This window comes from Hyperoodon ampullatus (assembly GCF_949752795.1).
Source record: "Hyperoodon ampullatus genome assembly, chromosome: 4".
In the NCBI taxonomy this organism is placed as follows: domain Eukaryota; kingdom Metazoa; phylum Chordata; class Mammalia; order Artiodactyla; family Ziphiidae; genus Hyperoodon; species Hyperoodon ampullatus.
In genome coordinates this window covers 37,317,691-37,334,180 of record NC_136917.1, presented here as the reverse complement: position 1 = coordinate 37,334,180, position 16,490 = coordinate 37,317,691, and the positions used below count along the sequence as shown (strand labels likewise).

The 16,490-nt window shown below is 52.1% G+C and overlaps 2 protein-coding genes across 2 annotated transcripts; one reads left to right on the top strand and one right to left on the bottom strand.

Annotated features, from left to right (window-relative positions):
- Positions 1-6,470: 6,470 nt before the first annotated feature.
- Positions 6,471-9,894, top strand: B3GNT3 (UDP-GlcNAc:betaGal beta-1,3-N-acetylglucosaminyltransferase 3; the record flags this gene model as incomplete). Its single annotated transcript, XM_079701513.1, is given in 8 exon segments — positions 6,471-6,536; positions 7,582-7,717; positions 7,719-7,812; positions 7,814-7,859; positions 7,862-7,989; positions 7,993-8,118; positions 8,122-8,199; positions 9,637-9,894. Coding segments are annotated over 7 exon segments (816 nt in total). The 5' UTR covers positions 6,471-6,536; positions 7,582-7,631.
- Positions 9,895-12,748: 2,854 nt separating this feature from the next.
- Positions 12,749-13,964, bottom strand: INSL3 (insulin like 3; the record flags this gene model as incomplete). The annotated part of the gene is made up of 2 exons (XM_079702851.1): positions 12,749-12,960; positions 13,775-13,964. 2 exons carry the CDS (start codon positions 13,962-13,964, stop codon positions 12,749-12,751), a joined length of 402 nt encoding a protein of 133 aa, XP_079558977.1.
- Positions 13,965-16,490: the final 2,526 nt, after the last annotated feature.

Sequence of the window (16,490 nt, the reverse complement as noted above, 5' to 3'; positions counted from 1 at the left end):
GGGCAAACAGCCCCGAGCAGGACTGGCCGGTATTGCAGTGAGGGGACTGGGTGATGGGCCCTGAGAGTCAGCCCGGACATCACTGCTGTGACTCTGTACACCGTGGCACTACGGTCTGTAGGGAGGAACATGGAGGAGGCCCTGCCACGTGCAGGCACTATATGGATGTGTTCATCCATCAAATGCCTGATGGATCTTCCTGGTTTACATGGCATCGTGTCCCGAAGGCTCTCGCCCAGACACCATATCTGGGTCACCTGCTGCCCCAAAACGTCCCCTTGTGAAAGGCTCAGAGACTTCTCACATTTTGTTCTCCCTGGTCTATCCTTCTCTGTCCCCCACATCCAGGCTCTAAATTTTGTTTCTTTTTTTTTTGGCCATGCCACACTGCATATGGGATCTCAGTTCCCCAACCTGGGATCGAACCCCTGCTGCCTGCAGTGGAAGTGCGGAGTCTTAACCACTGGACTGCCAGGGAGGTCCCAGGCTCTAAATATTGATGACTCCCTTCATCCTATTTGCTGAACTCACCCACGTCCCTGTACCCTGCCAGCCAGCCCCTATCCAGGTCCCCAAATTCTTCTTCCTGGTTGCTGCCCTGGCCTCTAACTCCTGCCCTGATCGCCTTTTCCCCTTCAGTGGCCCCACAGGGGACTTCTTCAAAGCATAACTCCATCTTGTCCCTCCCCTGCTCACACACCGTCCATGGATCCCCATTGCTCCTTACTTGCAACATAAGAGCTGCTTTGTGGTCTGCCCCATTTCCTGATCCTCCCCCTGCCATCATCTGGCAACCCTGCCTTTATCTCCCTCCTCCTCCACTTCTCCAACCACACCGCCTCCTCTCTCTCCCTTTGATAACCTAAAGGCCCACCTCAGGGCCTTTGCACTTGCTGTGCCCTCTGCTTAGAATGCCCTTCCCCTGGGGCTCTGCCCAGGTGATTTCCCTTCATCCTTCAGGATGTCCCCAGGCTGCTCAGGTCCCTCCCCTGCCAGGGATCCCTCCTTCTTCAACAGCATTTATTGCAGCTGCGACTAAACAAATCACTCCCTCATGTATTAATATCATAAAAGAAGGGCTGGCTTGGCCATGGCTGTGTCCCCTGCACCCTGCACACAGTAGGTGCTTAGTAAATACTCTATGGCCCACAAGTCAGTGCAACAAGTAAAACGGTTGGATTCGTACATGTTCATAGACACTCCTGCTTTATGCTGAGCCTCAATAACCCCATCTGTAAGTGGGGGCACTAAAGGAGCCAGGACAATGAACCAAGGTCACTGAGGTTGTCATCGCATAGTCAATGTATGCCAAGCCCTTTAATACTCAATAGAAAGTGACCCATTGTGTGTCTGTGGGGCAGGGAGTATTCTCAGCACTTCCATGTGCTAATGAGGAAATAGACTCCCAAGGGGAAGTGACTCACCAAGGTCAACTCAGAGCAAAGAGGTACCATTCAACAAGGAATCTGACCTCTGCTCCCTGCTCACACACCTCCATGGCTCGCCCATGCCCCCAGGAAACAGCCCCACTACTCAGCCTGGCATTCAAGGTCTTTACAGGGTCTGGCTCCACCTCTTAGCCTCAGAAATCAACCCCTTTCCAAATTCTGCTTTTCAGCAAAATAAACTACACATGATTCCTTGAATAGGCTTTGTTTTCTTTCCCTTCCTTGCTTTTGTATTTGCTCTCTTTGCTACCTGAACTCCCTTTGGTGAACTCATATGCATCCTTCAAAACCTCAACTTCAATATCCTGATCCATTCTTCTGGCCCAGCCCTGATCCCACAGGTGTCTGGATTTGTCTCCCCCAGATTGAGGGCTTCTGGGGGGCCAGGCCCAGGGTTGAGGCTTCTCAATTCCTCCAGAACCTATTTGTTGAACGAATGAATAGTTTTCATATATGTGTTTTGAGATAAGAGCCACTGAGACCCTTCTCAGAGCTGAAGGACTTGGAGATAATGTGGATTTCTGTGGTAATGTGAGTCACCCACTGGGCCACCTTGGGACAACTCTCTGAGCTTCACTTCTCCAGCTATGAAATGGGGGTGGGGATTCCCCCAGAGTTATTCAGACCCCACAAACTTCAGAGTGAGCAGCTTTTTGGGCTTCCACAAGCCCAATCCTTCCAGAACTGGAGAGGGTAGACAGGAGAATCTTGTGTGGGGTCAGGGAATCGAAAGCAGACCTGAGAGGAACTTCTCACCAGCCATACAGCCCCACCAGCAAAGTCCCCAGAGCTGCCGCACAGTCGCTTAGGAGGAAGTAATACCAAGAGGCTTCCTGTCCTTGGCTAAGTGGAGCCCGTAAGCCCCAGCTTTTCCCACGGTAGGTGTGAGGTCCCAGCCCATTTAGAAAGTAAGGCCTGTAAGGAGAGGTTGGGGACTACCTGGGATACAGCCCACTGAGACACCCAGCAAGGTATCCTGGACCAGTGAATCCCCAGCACTCTCAGCCTGGCTGAAAGCGGGGCCTGGAGTTTCTTTTTTATGCCAGTCTGGATGTGGGATGTTGCGAGTTTGGAAACATTTGCTACTTGAAGTTTTAAGGGGCCATGAGTTAGAGGTGGAGGTAGCCTTGGTGGCTGGAAAAGGGAAGGGGATCTGGGATGCATTAATAGAGGTCTAGTAAAAGGGGAAGGGGACGTGAGCCTCCATCCCCTCCACCCCCAACTTGAGCTCTCAGACCTCAATCAGGAGCCTTATGGGGGCTGGGAGGGTGACGTCGCTGTAAGATTCCTCCATTTAAAGAAACCAGAGACCTGGCAAGAAAAAGTTGGGAATGCAGGTAGCCAACAAAGATGAAGTGTTTATATGCAAAGGGATCTTACAAATAAACAAGAAAGAAAATGCAAGGAAAAGAAGGGCATTAATGGATTTAATTAAAACCAAATGGCCACCCCCAAGAGCTTCTATTTTGCCCAGATACCCTGATCCCAGTGATATGAGCCATTTAGTCATTTTACCTCTTCTCACACCTTCCCCCTCCCCAATGTCCAGGTTTGGCTGAGTTGTAAATATTCCTATTTGTTGAGGTATCTTTCTTTGTTTTGGAGCTCTTGTTTGGCACTAAACACATTCCCAGCTAACAGATCCTTGGCCATTTAGGTTTGATTTTCTATTTAAATAGCAATAAATCTCATAAATACTCCATCTAATGAACTTAACTAAACCTATATCAAGCTTCTTTGTTCAGTCCTTCATTCTCCTCTTTGGATCCTTCCTCCTTTTGAGTTCTCTGTTCTGGTTTCTGTGTTTATTTAGACCAGGATTTCTCAATCTTGAAATTGCTGGATCATCTTCTGTCATGGGGCCATCCTGTGCCCTATAGGATGTTAATTTAAGCAGCATCTCTGGCCTCCACCTGCTCGATGCCATTAGCAGTCCCATATCTCCACCCTGCCCCAATCATGATAACCAGAAATGTCTCTAGACATTGCCCAGTAAGTATCCTGTGGGAGCAGAATAATCCCTAATTGAAAACTGATTTAGACTCTAAACTGCAGATGGGGTAGGGGGTGAATCACCCTCTAAATTTTCATGGGATTCTGAATGAGGGTGTCTCTTAGCCAGAAGTTAGGGTCCCAGGCACACCCTTGTCTTCCAGCATCTGTGGGTCTCTGGCCACCAGTGTCACCGAAGAGAATGTTGTGACATCTCTGGTCTTATTTTTGGTGACTTGGGCTTTCTACTGCAGCTCTTGAGTTTTTTCCTGTCCTCGGAGCTCAGGGATCTGCCAGGTTCACCTGGGAACGCTCCTTTCTTGTGGTCCACTCTGGACTCGGGCCCCTTTTCAGCTCAGGAAAATGTCCTTCTAGGATTCTGTTCATTCTTGCAACATTTTTCAGTTCACAGTCTCCTCTCAAGATTATGATTTGCCTTTTTGGGTCTCCCAGACCTGCCCTCTGGATGGTGAACCACTCGCTGAGGCTGGCCGCTAACCCAGGGATGCCATGGAAACAAGACAGGCTCTGTGCCACCTGCAGACAGGGTCCCCAGCTGCTCAGACTCCACCAGCTCATTCCCACCTCAGGGTCTTTGCACCTGCTGTTCCCTCCCTGGGGATCTTTCCCTCACAACCTCAGCCATGATGGCTCCTCTGTGCCATTCACATCCCAGCTTAAATGTCATCCAGACCTCAAAATCCACGCCCGCCACCCAACCCCATTTCCTCCCGTGGCATTCATCCCCTTGCATCTCTTCACCAAGGTTTTTATTTAGTGTTTGTTCCCCCTCAAGCATGTGGGTCCCAGAGTGGCCGAGACATTGAGGTATCCCGTGCCTGTTCACCACTGTGTCCCCACCCCTGGGAGGTGCCTGGCACACAGGAGAAGCACAGTAAATATTGGCTCGAATGAATGAATGTATAAATTCATTCTGAGAGTCAATATATATATATATTTTGGCCACGCCATGCGACTTCCGGGATCTTAGTTCCCCGACCAGGGATCGAACCCGTACCCCCTGCAATGGAAGCACGGAGTCCTAACCACCGGACCTCCAGGGAAGTCCCAAGAGTCAATATTTTTTCAGATGCTGTGGCATCCCAGCATTCGTTCGTTCATTCATTCATTCAACACATTTACTGAGCGCCTACTATGCACCAAGCACAGTTCTAGGGGCTGGGGATAAAATGACGAATAAGACTTATTGCATGGAGCTTGTATTCTGGTGGGGAAGATGGATGAGAAGCAGTACATTTTTTAAGGTTTTTTAAAATTAATTAATTAATTTATTTTTGGCTGCGTTGGGTCTTCGTTGCTGTGCACGGGCTTTCTCTAGTTGTGGCGAGCGGGGGCTACTCTTTGTTGCGGTGCGTGGGCTTCTCACTGCGGTGGCTTCTCTTGTTGTGGGGCTCTAGGCGCGCGGGCTTCAAAAGTTGTGGCACACGGGCTCAGTAGTTGTGGCTCGTGGGCTCTAGAGCGCAGGCTCAGTGGTTGTGGCGCACGGGCTTAGTTGCTCCGCGGCATGTGGGATCTCCCCAGACCAAGGCTCGAACCCGTGTCCCCTGCACGGGCAGGTGGGTTCCTAACCACTGCGCCACCAGGGAAGCCCCATTTTTTAAGTTTTTATTTTAGGAGGTGAAAAGTGCTGTGGAAGAAAGAAAAAGTAGGCTAGGGTGGGGGATCAGGGCTGCCAGTGAGATGGTGTGTCCTGAGGAGGTGTTCCTGAGAAGGGGACATTTGAGCAAAGACAAGAGGAGGGGGAGGAGGGAGTTGTATAGAAATCTGGAGAATCAGGCAGAGGCAACAACCTGTGCAAAGGTCCTGAGGCAGGACCGTGCTCAGCATGTTTGAGGTTAAAATCCCAACCACACTCTTACATGGGGCTAATTCCCATTTTACTTTGAAGCTCAGAGAGGTCAAGCTTCTTTCCCAAGGTCACACAGCAGAACCTGTGGAGTGGGATCTGAGCCCCATTTCGGGGAGACACCTGGCTGGAGAGGCCTTGGCCAGGCAGTGTGCAGAGACAGTGATGGGCACGTTGGGGAAATGGCCTCATGGGTCAGGGAAGGAGCCTCTGTCCCCAGCACCAGCACCCATTTGTGGCTCTAGATAAAATGGGAAACTACTCTCTTCTTGCTCCCAGGCAATTGTTGGGTGGGGTTGCTTGGAGCTCGAGGGGCCTACCAGAATCCACTGACTACCCCCACAGTGTTTCAGGTGCCAGAGGGGAGAGCGAGGAGACCCCCGACGAGCACAGACATCCTGAGGCAATCTGAGGTAAGTGCTGGGGTTCACATATTCATTCAACAAATACTTGTTGAATACCCACTAGGTACTTGTTGAATACCCACAGTGAGAGTACCGCAAAAAAAAAAAAAAAAAAAAGATTACCTGAGACCAGATTAAAGGAGTGCAGGCCCTGCACACACCCTAATCCTTATCAGCAACCCTGCCCTCGAACCATTGCCAAATCCTCCTAGGTTGTGACACACAGTTTTAAGGGGCAGGAGCCTTCTGCTTCCCCCTTTTCCCTGGCAAAGCAATAAAGCTCTTCTTTTCTTTCTTTCTTTTTTTTTTTTTTTTTTGCGGTACGCGGGCCTCTCACTGCTGTGGCCTCTCTCATTGCGGAGCACAGGCTCCGGACATGCAGGCTCAGTGGCCATGGCTCACGGGCCCAGCCGCTCCGCGGCATGTGGGATCTTCCTGGACCGGGGCACGAACCTGTGTCCCCTGCATCGGCAGGCGGACTCTCAACCTCTGCGCCACCAGGGAAGCCCTCTTCTTTTCTACTTCACCCCCCCTGCCCAAAAAAAGTGTGCCAGAGAGAAACTTAATGAATTTACTTTTATTCATAAATTCATTCATTCAGACACTCTCTGCTTCCTCCGTGTGTTTGCCTCATGCTGGGCAATGCCAGGACCCTCAAGAAGCCCCCAGTCTTGGGAAGAAAAAGTCAGAGATCATGATGAAACCTCAGATTGGGACTTGAACCCACGTGCTGGGACTCGAACCCAGCCTAAACCCAGACTGACATTTGGACTCGAACCCGGCCAAACCCCACAGTCTTCCAACTGAGATCACACACCATATCAGGTGAGAAAGGCACCAGGGTATGGGGTTATCAGTTTTTATAGGGGTGGGTAATTTTATAGGCTAATGAGTGGGAGGAGTATTCCAGCTATTTTGGGAAAGTGCGGGGATTTCCAGGAATTGGGCCACCGCCCACTTTTTGATCCTTATGGTCGGTCTTGGAACTGTCATGGTGCCTATAGTGTCATTTAGCTTGCTGATGTGTTACAGTGAGTGTATACTGAGGCTCAGGGTCTAGTGGAAGTTGACTTATCTGCCATCCTGGATCCATTTGGTTCTAATCAGTTTATGTCATGTCTGTGGGCTATGTCATTCTTTCAGAGGCTGTGCCCTGCCCCCTTCCCTCCTGTTTCAATGACCTAGCCAGAGAGGGAGACAGGGCTAAATAGGAAACCAGGACCCTTCCTGAGAGGTCCAAGAGGACTACCCAGAGAATGGATTATTTGAGATGGGTTTTAAAGGAGGAAGAGGAGTTTGCCAAGGAAGATAGCTTTGTTTGAGACATGCTGGGCCTGAGGGTTCTGTGAAGAGCCAGGGCCCATGCTCAGCTCACAGGACCATTAAAAATAGTCAAGAAGAATGAGTGACGGTTATATCAGAATCCCAGAAGCTCAGAGCTTCCTGGAGGAGTAAGTGAAAAGGGAAGCAGGAAGGATCCCAGCAGCTCTCAACTGCTAAATAGGGAGTTCTCTGCCTCTCTCCGGGAGGCTCCTGGGCCATCTCTGAGAGAAGGACATAAAGAGGATCAGCTTGGATGTGGGGGGTGGGATTCTGGGCACACTGAATCTGGGAGGCTCACCTTGGCATCTCCATGCCTGTTTTCTCTGTAAATATTGATCCCCGGTAGGGCCTGGGCAACAGTCAGAGCCAACATGGGGTACTGGAGGAGGTGGGAGCCGGGGGAATCTCTGGGAGTGAATTTCAGTATTTTTCCAACTTGAGCAACTATAGGGCTGCAACCAGGTGTTGGGGTCCACAGGTAGCTCTGGAAAAGTGCTTGGCCCATCTGGCATCTTCAGGCATCTTCAGTGAGTGTTATTGTCTGCAGGAGCTGCCCAGGGGTCTCTTCGGACCAATCCCAAACTCAGACGGACCAGAATGAGGTGTTCTCGGCCCCTGTGGACAGAGATGGGCCTGGCTGTGGCTCTGGGCACCTTCACCCTCCTCTTCCTCTTCAGTCTGCAGGTCACCACCCACCTGCCCAGGCCTGAAGGAGCCACCAGGCACCCCCGTGGCTCTGGTCTGGCCCTCACCACCCTCCCGCCCACCGCCCACCCCACTGCCTGGCCAACACCTCCATAGCCGCCCCGCCGGACTTCACCAGGCAGTCACGCACATCCGCAACTTCCTGCTGTACAAACACTGCCGAGACGTCGTGCTGCTCCAGGACGTGCCGCCTGACAAGTGCGTGCAGCCAGTCTTTCTGCTGCTGGTGATCAAGTCCTCGCCCAGCAATTAGAGGCACCGGGAGCTGGTGCGGCGCAGGTGGGGCCGTGAGCGCCAGGTCCACAGCATCCAGCTGCGCCGCCTCTTCCTCGTGGGCACGGACCCCAACCCGCTGGAGGCGCGCAAGTTCAACCGGCTGTAGGCCATGGAGGCGCGGATGCACGGTGACATCCTGCAGTGGGATTTCTACGACTCATTCTTCAACCTCACGCTCAAACAGGTGGGCTGGGGGAGGGAGGGTGTCACCTGATTGGGGTGCCCAAAGTTGCTACCACCTCCTCTGAGGAGCTCTGGGGACCAGAAACTCCCATCAACCTCCCCCCCAACCCATCTACTGTCCTCATGGTGATCCGAAGTCTTCTTTGTCCAAGGGAGGCAGGGAGAAAGGACTTACAAGCCTGACTTTCCAAGCCTTGATGACCTGGGCTCAAATCGAGACTCTGCTTCTTATCTGCTGTTTGCCATGGATGATCATTCACCTCTCTGTGCGTCAGTTTCCTCATCAGGGAAATGGGATATTAATTGAACTCACCCACCTCTGAGGGCTGCTGTGAGGATTACATGAGATGATATTCATAAGGTGCTCAGATAACATTTGGCAATGGCACATGGGGAGAGCTGGACAGAACACATCTTATTTCTTTGTTCTGGTTCTGTCTCCCCATGAGGCCCAGGTCTGTGTGGAAGATACTCAACAAAGACCTTTCTGATGGAAAAGAAACCATGAGAGGTAGACAGAAACTTGCCCATGCTCAGAGGAGGAATTGAAGGCTCCAAGGACGTACCCAGGATGTGGAGGGTGGGGATGGAGTAAGCTGAGTAGAGATACAAGTTGAAAGGGGCCCAGTGCAGGTTCCTGCTCATAGTAAGCACAGACAGGTCTGGGTTCAAGACTTTGAACAACAGACCTTCTCTGTTGTATGACCTTGCTCAAGGCACTTTCTCTGGAGAGCCTCTATTTCCTCATCTGTAAATGGGATTGAAGACCACACCTGCCTCTTAAAATTGTATTAAGGATTCAAGGTAGGGCAGGCACTGAGTACAGTGCCTAGCATGCAGCCAAAGTTATGGAGGTAACTGAAGCCGAGGTGGGTAGAGGGCCCAGAACCTCTTAACATGCCACGTTCTTAACGCAGAACACAAAAGCATGTGATAAACATCAACTTGACAAACATGAATCCAGTGCCTACAAAGTGTTGACCCCATAATGGGTGCCGAAGAGATGGCACATAGGAGAGACACAGCTCCCACCCAGGCGGACCCCAGAGTCTGATGGGGGAGGTAGATGTTATATAACAATCATACAAGTAATTATTTAATGGTAGTGCTTGGCAAGGCAGAGTCAGAAGGAATAGCAATAAATGTAAATATGACAATTTTCAAGCACTTCTTGCTGCTTTACAGAGCATCATCTCTGTAGATCCCCAACACTCCTGGATGCAGGTCCCATGATGTGTCCTGTCTGGGAAGTTGGAAACTGAAGCACAGAGAGGGACAGTTGGTTGCAAAGGACCACAGAGTGAGTTCTTTAACCCAGAATAGCCTAACTGGAAAACACATCCTTGCCTGGCCTCGCTGGGCTGGGGTGGCTGACAGGGACCCAAAGCTGATGGCCCCAGGCACCAAGCCCATGTGCCCTGTCCACCCCCCCTTGCAGGTGTTCTTCCTACAGTGGCAGAAGACACGGTGCACATGCCAGTTTTATGCCAGTTTTATGCTCAACTGGGATGATGACGTCTTTGCCCACCCAGACAACGTGGTCACCTACCTGCAGGGCGACAACCCTGACCACCACCGCAGACAGGTGTCTGAGACAGGCTTCACAGGAATTGGGGCAGTGGCAAAGGGGGCCTCACAGCAGAGTGAGGACTGGAGACCAGGTCCTCAGGGAATAAAATGTTTTGCAAAGACTTAGAGGTCTTTTTTTTGTTGTTTTTTAAAGTGATTTATAAGTTTTAACTCAGATCAGTCTACATTCATCCTTAAAATCTCACTTCCAGAAGAAAATATACACCAGTAAAACAGAGCAAGGATGAAGTAGAGGCTATGGAAGCTTCTATCTGGCAGATCTCACATCATCCTCCCCTGCCCCCCACACATACCCTCCATGGCTCCCTATTGCCCTCAGCTTACATTCCCCCCTGCAGACTGATTCTCACTGCCAGCTTGATGGCAGGGTCCGGAGAGAGAGACACAGGGGTGATACTGCTCCTAGCTGCATGGGACGCTGGATCCACCTGCTTCTGGCAAGGCTCCTACTGAATCCCACCCCGCCACCACGCAGCCTCCCCTCTCTTCCGCGGGCTCACCTCCTCTCACTGGGACTACAGCTCTACTGTCCTCTGTCTCACTCCTTATGTCCCTTCTTTAAGTATTTATTGTGCACCTACTGTGTGCTACACGCCTTGCCCTGTACTCCTCCTCCCAGCCCCATGGAAAAGGTCAGGGGGCAGTGACCCACTTTATAGTGAGGACACAAACCTGTGAACAGTGAAACAGGAAGTTACCAGAAGTGGTAAGAACTTTGAGGAGAATTCAGATGAGGTAATTGGACACACAGTGATGGGGACGGGCACTAGCCAGGAAGGAAGTTGGGGTTGGGACTGCAGAGATGGGGCCTGAAGGAGGAGGTTATGGCCTTGGGGAGAATTGGGAGGAGGATGTTCCAGGGAGGATACAGCATATGCAAAGGCCCTGAGGTGAGACGATCTGAGAGCATTTAAATTGCAGCCAGGAAGCTGTGACTGGAGGTAAGGAGGAGATGGAGGGAAAGGGGACAGGAGATCACAGGGACTAGTCACATGGGGCCTTGTGGGTTTGGGTGAGGAGAGAAGGTGTTATTTTGAGGGTTACGGCATCTTTGGAGCAAGGAAATGACATGATTAATTTTATTTATTTATTTTTGGCTGCGTTGGGTCTTCGTTGCTGCACACGGGCTTTCTCTAGTTGTGGCGGGGGGGGGGCTACTCTTGGTTGCGGTGTGCAGGCTTCTCATTGCGGTGGCTTCTCTTGCTGCGGAGCACGGGCTCTAGCCGTGTGGGCTTCAGTAGTTGTGGCACGAGGTCAGTAGGTGTGGTGCACGGGCTTTGTTGCTCCACAGCATGTGGGATCTTCCTGGACCAGGGCTCGAACCCATGTCCCCTGCATTGGCAGGCGGATTCTTAACCACTGTGCCACCGGGGAAGTACCGACATTATTGATTTTTAAGTTTTAAGAAGCCCTGCAGCTGCATGGAGACTGTTGAAAAGGAAGGTGGAGGCTGAGGCAGCCTCCAAGCCAGAGGAGACAGGCCTGGATGAGGCAGGGGCTGCAGGGGTTTCTACCAGGTAGATCTGATCTCATCCTGCCCCTGCTCAAACACCTTCTGTTTCTCCCCTTTGCCCTTGGGAAAGAGTGCTGCTCCCCTGCTGCACCGGATTGAATAGTGTCTCACGAAAGTTCCCACCCACCTGGCACCTCAGAATATGGCCTTATTTGGAAGTAGAGTCTTTGCAGATGTAATTAAGGTAAGGATCAAGATAAGATCATCCTGGATTAGGGTGGGCTCTGAATCCAATGAGAGTGCTTTTAGCACAGACAGAAATGAACACACAGAGAGACCTGGAAAAGAAGACGATGTGAAAATGGGGGCAGAGCTTGGAGTGATGCAGCTACAAGCCAAGAATTGCCAGTAGCTCCCCAGAGTTGAGAGAGGCAGGGGGACAGAATCTTCCTCAGAGCCCTTCAAAAAGAATCAACCCTGCCAACACCTTGATTTCTGACTTCTGGCCTCTAAAACTGGGAGGGAATAAGTTTCTACTGTTCTAAGCCGCCCAGTCTGTGGCTGTTCCAGCAGCCTTAGGAAACTAATACACATGTGAACAGATCACATAGTCAAATGCCCGAGCATTTTTTTCAAGAGGGTCAAATCATACAATTCCTATCTCAGGATGAAAGGAGGATACAAGTGAAAAGAATGGTGAGAGTTGGATCACTAAATATCCACTGTGAGGGGAATTCCCTGGCAGTCCAGTGGTAAGGACTCCATGCTTATTGCAGGTGGCATGGGTTCAATCCCCGGTCAGGGAACTACGGTTCCACAAGCCCCACGGCACTGCCAAAAAAAAAAAAAAAAAAAAAATCCACTGTGACATTCAGACATTCATGTGTTGTGTTGGATGTTAAGTGAGGTTAAGGCCCCCCATGAGCCATGACAGAGGCCTGGATTCGAATCCTGAACTTGACCATTCCCTCCCTGTCTGACCTTGGCAAACAGCCAGCTCCCTTGGCCTCAGTTTCCCCCCTTTTTATTGCGATGCTTCTCCAATTGTTATTAAGTTTCTGGAAGTGTTGGTGGGTCCACGGCTGCCAGAGGACAATTCCACACAAAGGCTGACCCAGGCTTGTGCCTTTTTCTTGAGAAAATGCAAAAAGTTTCTTCAGATTCTGCAGGCATCTTATTTATTTACTATTGATAGGACAGCAAGAGGGGTGTCAAATGCAGGGAGCAGGGTAACTGGGCTCCTCTGAGGTGAGAACATTTGAGAACAGGTGGCTGGCATCTCCACAAAACCAAGGATCCTCCAAGCCAGGTTTGGGATCTGGTGTTTTCCCCAGCTGGCCCCCCAGAGGACAGGTGGCCTGGGTGAGGTGGTGAGCACCTTGTCCTAGGAGGTAATCAACAAAGTCCCCCCAGACATGGGGCTTCATGGTGCTGTGTGGCAGCAGGAGTTCACCAGACCGGACCCCTGTGGGTCTCGGGCTCCCCCAAGGCCACACCCCAGGAGGGTTCAGTGGGGACAGAGGGTCAGCAGGTCTTGCCGGGTGCAGCCACTGAGGCAGCAGTGACGGACAGGGTTGGTGGCAGCTGCCCGGCGACGGCGGTGGTGGGGATGGCGAGAGGCCTGGGGCAGGGGCTGTGGGGCGAGTACCAGCATGGGGTCCCCACTGGCCATCAGCCCGTGGAGGAGATGATGTCCTTCCAGCCACTGTAGCAGCTCACCTGGGGACAGGGAGGAATTCAGCATAGAGGGGGGACCCCAGAGGACCCCACTCACGCTGCACACACAGCCTCCACTCATCATGCACAGAAACAGAAAGCATTTATTGAGTGCCCAGTGTATACCAGGCACAGATTGAATCCCCCATCCGGACGTGTGGAGTCTCGACCCACACCACACTTAAGTCCCCAGCTAGGCACACTCCCACGTGTCACCTATGGTAAGAAGGCACAGACACTTCACAGAGCAGGTGAGAGAAGGGGTGACATACGACGTATACATGTACACACAGACGCAGGCGCACACCCTCATAGCCCCTCCCACTTCCCTGCGCACCTCTGCACACCCATCTGTACCCGGTCACACACACAGGACACACACGCATGTGACAGACGTTGTACACAAAGCTGTTTGATACTCCCTGCACCAGGGCCGGGACTAGGGTGAAGAGAGCCAGGCTCGGGCCTGGAGCCCACAATTTTAAGGGGGTGCCAAAAAACCTCAACAACCAAGATCAAACATATTGTAACGGAATATTTTAAAATTAAAATGAATGCAGAAATTCCTGAAGATCAAAATATTGAAACTGTAAATAAAGACAGATCTGATCTGGCTACGCACTTGTTCAGACTCGCTCGCGTCGTTCGCCGCGCACTGATTCCCGCTCCTGGCAGGGGGCGCATACCCCGTGGACTTGCACACACCCGCGCAGCCGGCAGGTGGACCCCAGAACATGCATGCAAACCCGTCTGCATGCACCTGCCCACGCCCGGCCCCAGAGACCCCACAGCACAGTCCTCGCCCACTCCTACTCACGGTCGCCGCCAGCCACAGGTCGCCCATCCTCGGGGGACCAGCGCGGGCCCCCGCACAGCCGCACCAGCGCGCGCACGAAGTGGTGGCCGCACAGCTTCTCGGGCGCTTCCTGGACGGGGACAGGGCGTAGGGCGAGCGCCAAGGCCGGGCCCAGCAGCACCAGCGCCCAGGTGAGCCGACGGGGGTCCATGGCTGCGGGAGGCACTGGGCCCCAGCGGGGATCCCCCTTATAGGAGCTGGCCCGCCCCAACTGGGAGCCTTGAAAGGGGGACAGAGCATTCCTGCAGGATGGTCCAGGGAGAAGGTCAAGGGCAGGGTCAGGGCAAGCATACTGGAAGCCCTGATAGTTGGGTTTCCTTTTTTTTATGATATGAGTGCCTGACAACCTTTGATTGCGGAGGCATCGGCTTCATAGATGGCTCCCCAATAAATGTGACTAGGTAAAGGGCCAGGCCACCTCCTCCCACTGAGGCACTTTTGTTTTACACATCTCGGCTGATTTCAGTCACTTACCACTTGGGCCACTTGGTTGCTTGTTTTGTTTTCTCTTCTTATGCTTTAAATTCCGACCTATGTTAAATTCACCAATGAAGAGTGAGCCCACGAACTCTTAGGCTCCCACCCTTGACCCCAATAAAAGCAGGACCCCAGACCCACACTTCTCTCTCTCTACCCAGGACCTTGCTCTGTGGCCCCGGGAGTGCTGTGTAATTTCCAGGTGTGCTGTGTAATTTATAAGTAATAAACCTTTATTTTCTCAAAGTTTCCTGATGGTTGTTGCTGAATGGCATCTTTCAATCATAATAAGAACTCAAGGGCCGGTCCAGCCACAACACTGATTTTTTTAAAATTAATTAATTTATTTATTTTTATTTTATTTTATTTTTTGGCTGCGTTGGGTCTCCGTTGCTGCGCGCGGGCTTTCTCTAGTTGTGGTGAGCAGCAGCTTTCTCTTCATTGCGGTGCACAGGTTTCTCATTGTAGTGGCTTCTCTTGTTGCAGAACATGGGCTCTAGGCGCGTGGGCTTCAGTAGTTGTGGCGCATGGACTCAGTAGTTGTGGCTCGCGGGCTGTAGAGGGCAGGCTCAGTAGTTGTGGTGCTCGGGCTTAGTTGCTCCGCAACATGTGGGATCTTCCTGGACCAGGGCTCGAATCTGTGTCCCCTGCATTGGCAGGCGGATTCTTAACCACTGTACCACTAGGGAAGCCCAGCATTGATTACTGATAGGCCGAGATCCATACAAAACAGCCATGGTCTCTCTCCCTGGGCCAGGGCCTTGGGCGTATCTCTCCCAGGGGGACCACTGGTTGAGGAGTCTTTATTTTATTTTATTTTATTTATTTATTTATTTGCAATATGCGGGCCTCTCACCGTTGTGGCCTCTCCCATTGCGGAGCACAGGCTCCGGACACGCAGGCTCAGCGGCCACGGCTCACAGGCCCAGCCGCTCCGCGGCATGTGGGATCTTCCCGGACCGGGGCACGAACCCGTGTCCCCTGCATCGGCAGGTGAACTCTCAACCACTGCGCCACCAGGGAAGCCCGAGGAGTCTTTATTTTTTAACCATTTTAAAGAGGAGAAATAGATAAACTGAGAAATAATCATTCCATGGGATGGTGGCAGTGGGCATCCAGCCAACTGAGACCAGGGCCATTCAGAATCTTGTTGTCCTTATTAGTGGACAAATAAGGAAACTGAGGCTCAGAGAGGGGACCCCCACACTTGCCCAAGGTCACAAGAGGATGGGCCCTGGGGCTGCGAGTCTTGGTCGGTTCTGCCTCTCCCACATCAGGGTCTCCTTGGGTTGGGCAGGGGATGGAGGGCCTCTACCGGGTGCCAGTCTGGGTGCCAGTTTTACCAAGGAGGGAAACTAAGGCAGAGAGGGAGGTTACTCAACCCAACGTGGGTGAGACCCTGAGCTGAAAACCTGGCCTTGCAGCCCCTCCCCCTTTTCACCAAAGCAGGCTACGACAGTAGGCACAGAGATCTCTGTCTGTGTCTCTCCCCTGCTCCCTCTGTCTCTCTCTTGAGTCTCTCTTGGCCTTTCTCTCTCGGTCTCTGTCACTCTTGAAATCTTTCCAGCAGTCCTGAGGAGCAAACGAGGGACTGGTTTGGGCCCTGCTAATGTTGGACCCTTCCCCATAGCCTAACCCTCCCAACCAGGCCTTGCCCTCTGGCCCCCACTAGAGCAGCCTGTTCCTTCCCCCCCCGAAGAGCCTGTAATCAGCTCCCCAGGACAGTGCCAAGGCCAGCAGCTGGGGCTGGGGGGAGGGCTTCTGTCCTCGAGAGCCCCATCCTCCTGTTCCTCCTCCCCCAGCCTGCCCTGAGGCTCCCATTGTGGCCCCCAGGGGTCTCTATCCCCCAGCCCTAAGCACATTCCTCCCCGGCTCACACTCCCCCAAGGATCCCCATTGCCCAAGCCCAGCAACAAACCATCCTTTTCACTGAATTTCTTTTTTTTTTTTTCTTTTTTTTTTTTTTTTAAAATCATTTATTTATTTATTTATGGCTGTGTTGGGTCTTTGTTTCTGTGCAAGGGCTTTCTCTAGTTGCGGCAAGTGGGGGCCACTCTTCATCACAGTGCGCGGGCCTCTCACTATCGTGACCTCTCTTGTTGCGGAGCACAAGCTCCAGAGGCGCAGGCTCAGTAGTTGTGGCTCACGGGCCTAGTTGCTCCGCGGTACGTGGGATCTTCCCAGACCAGGGCTCGAACCC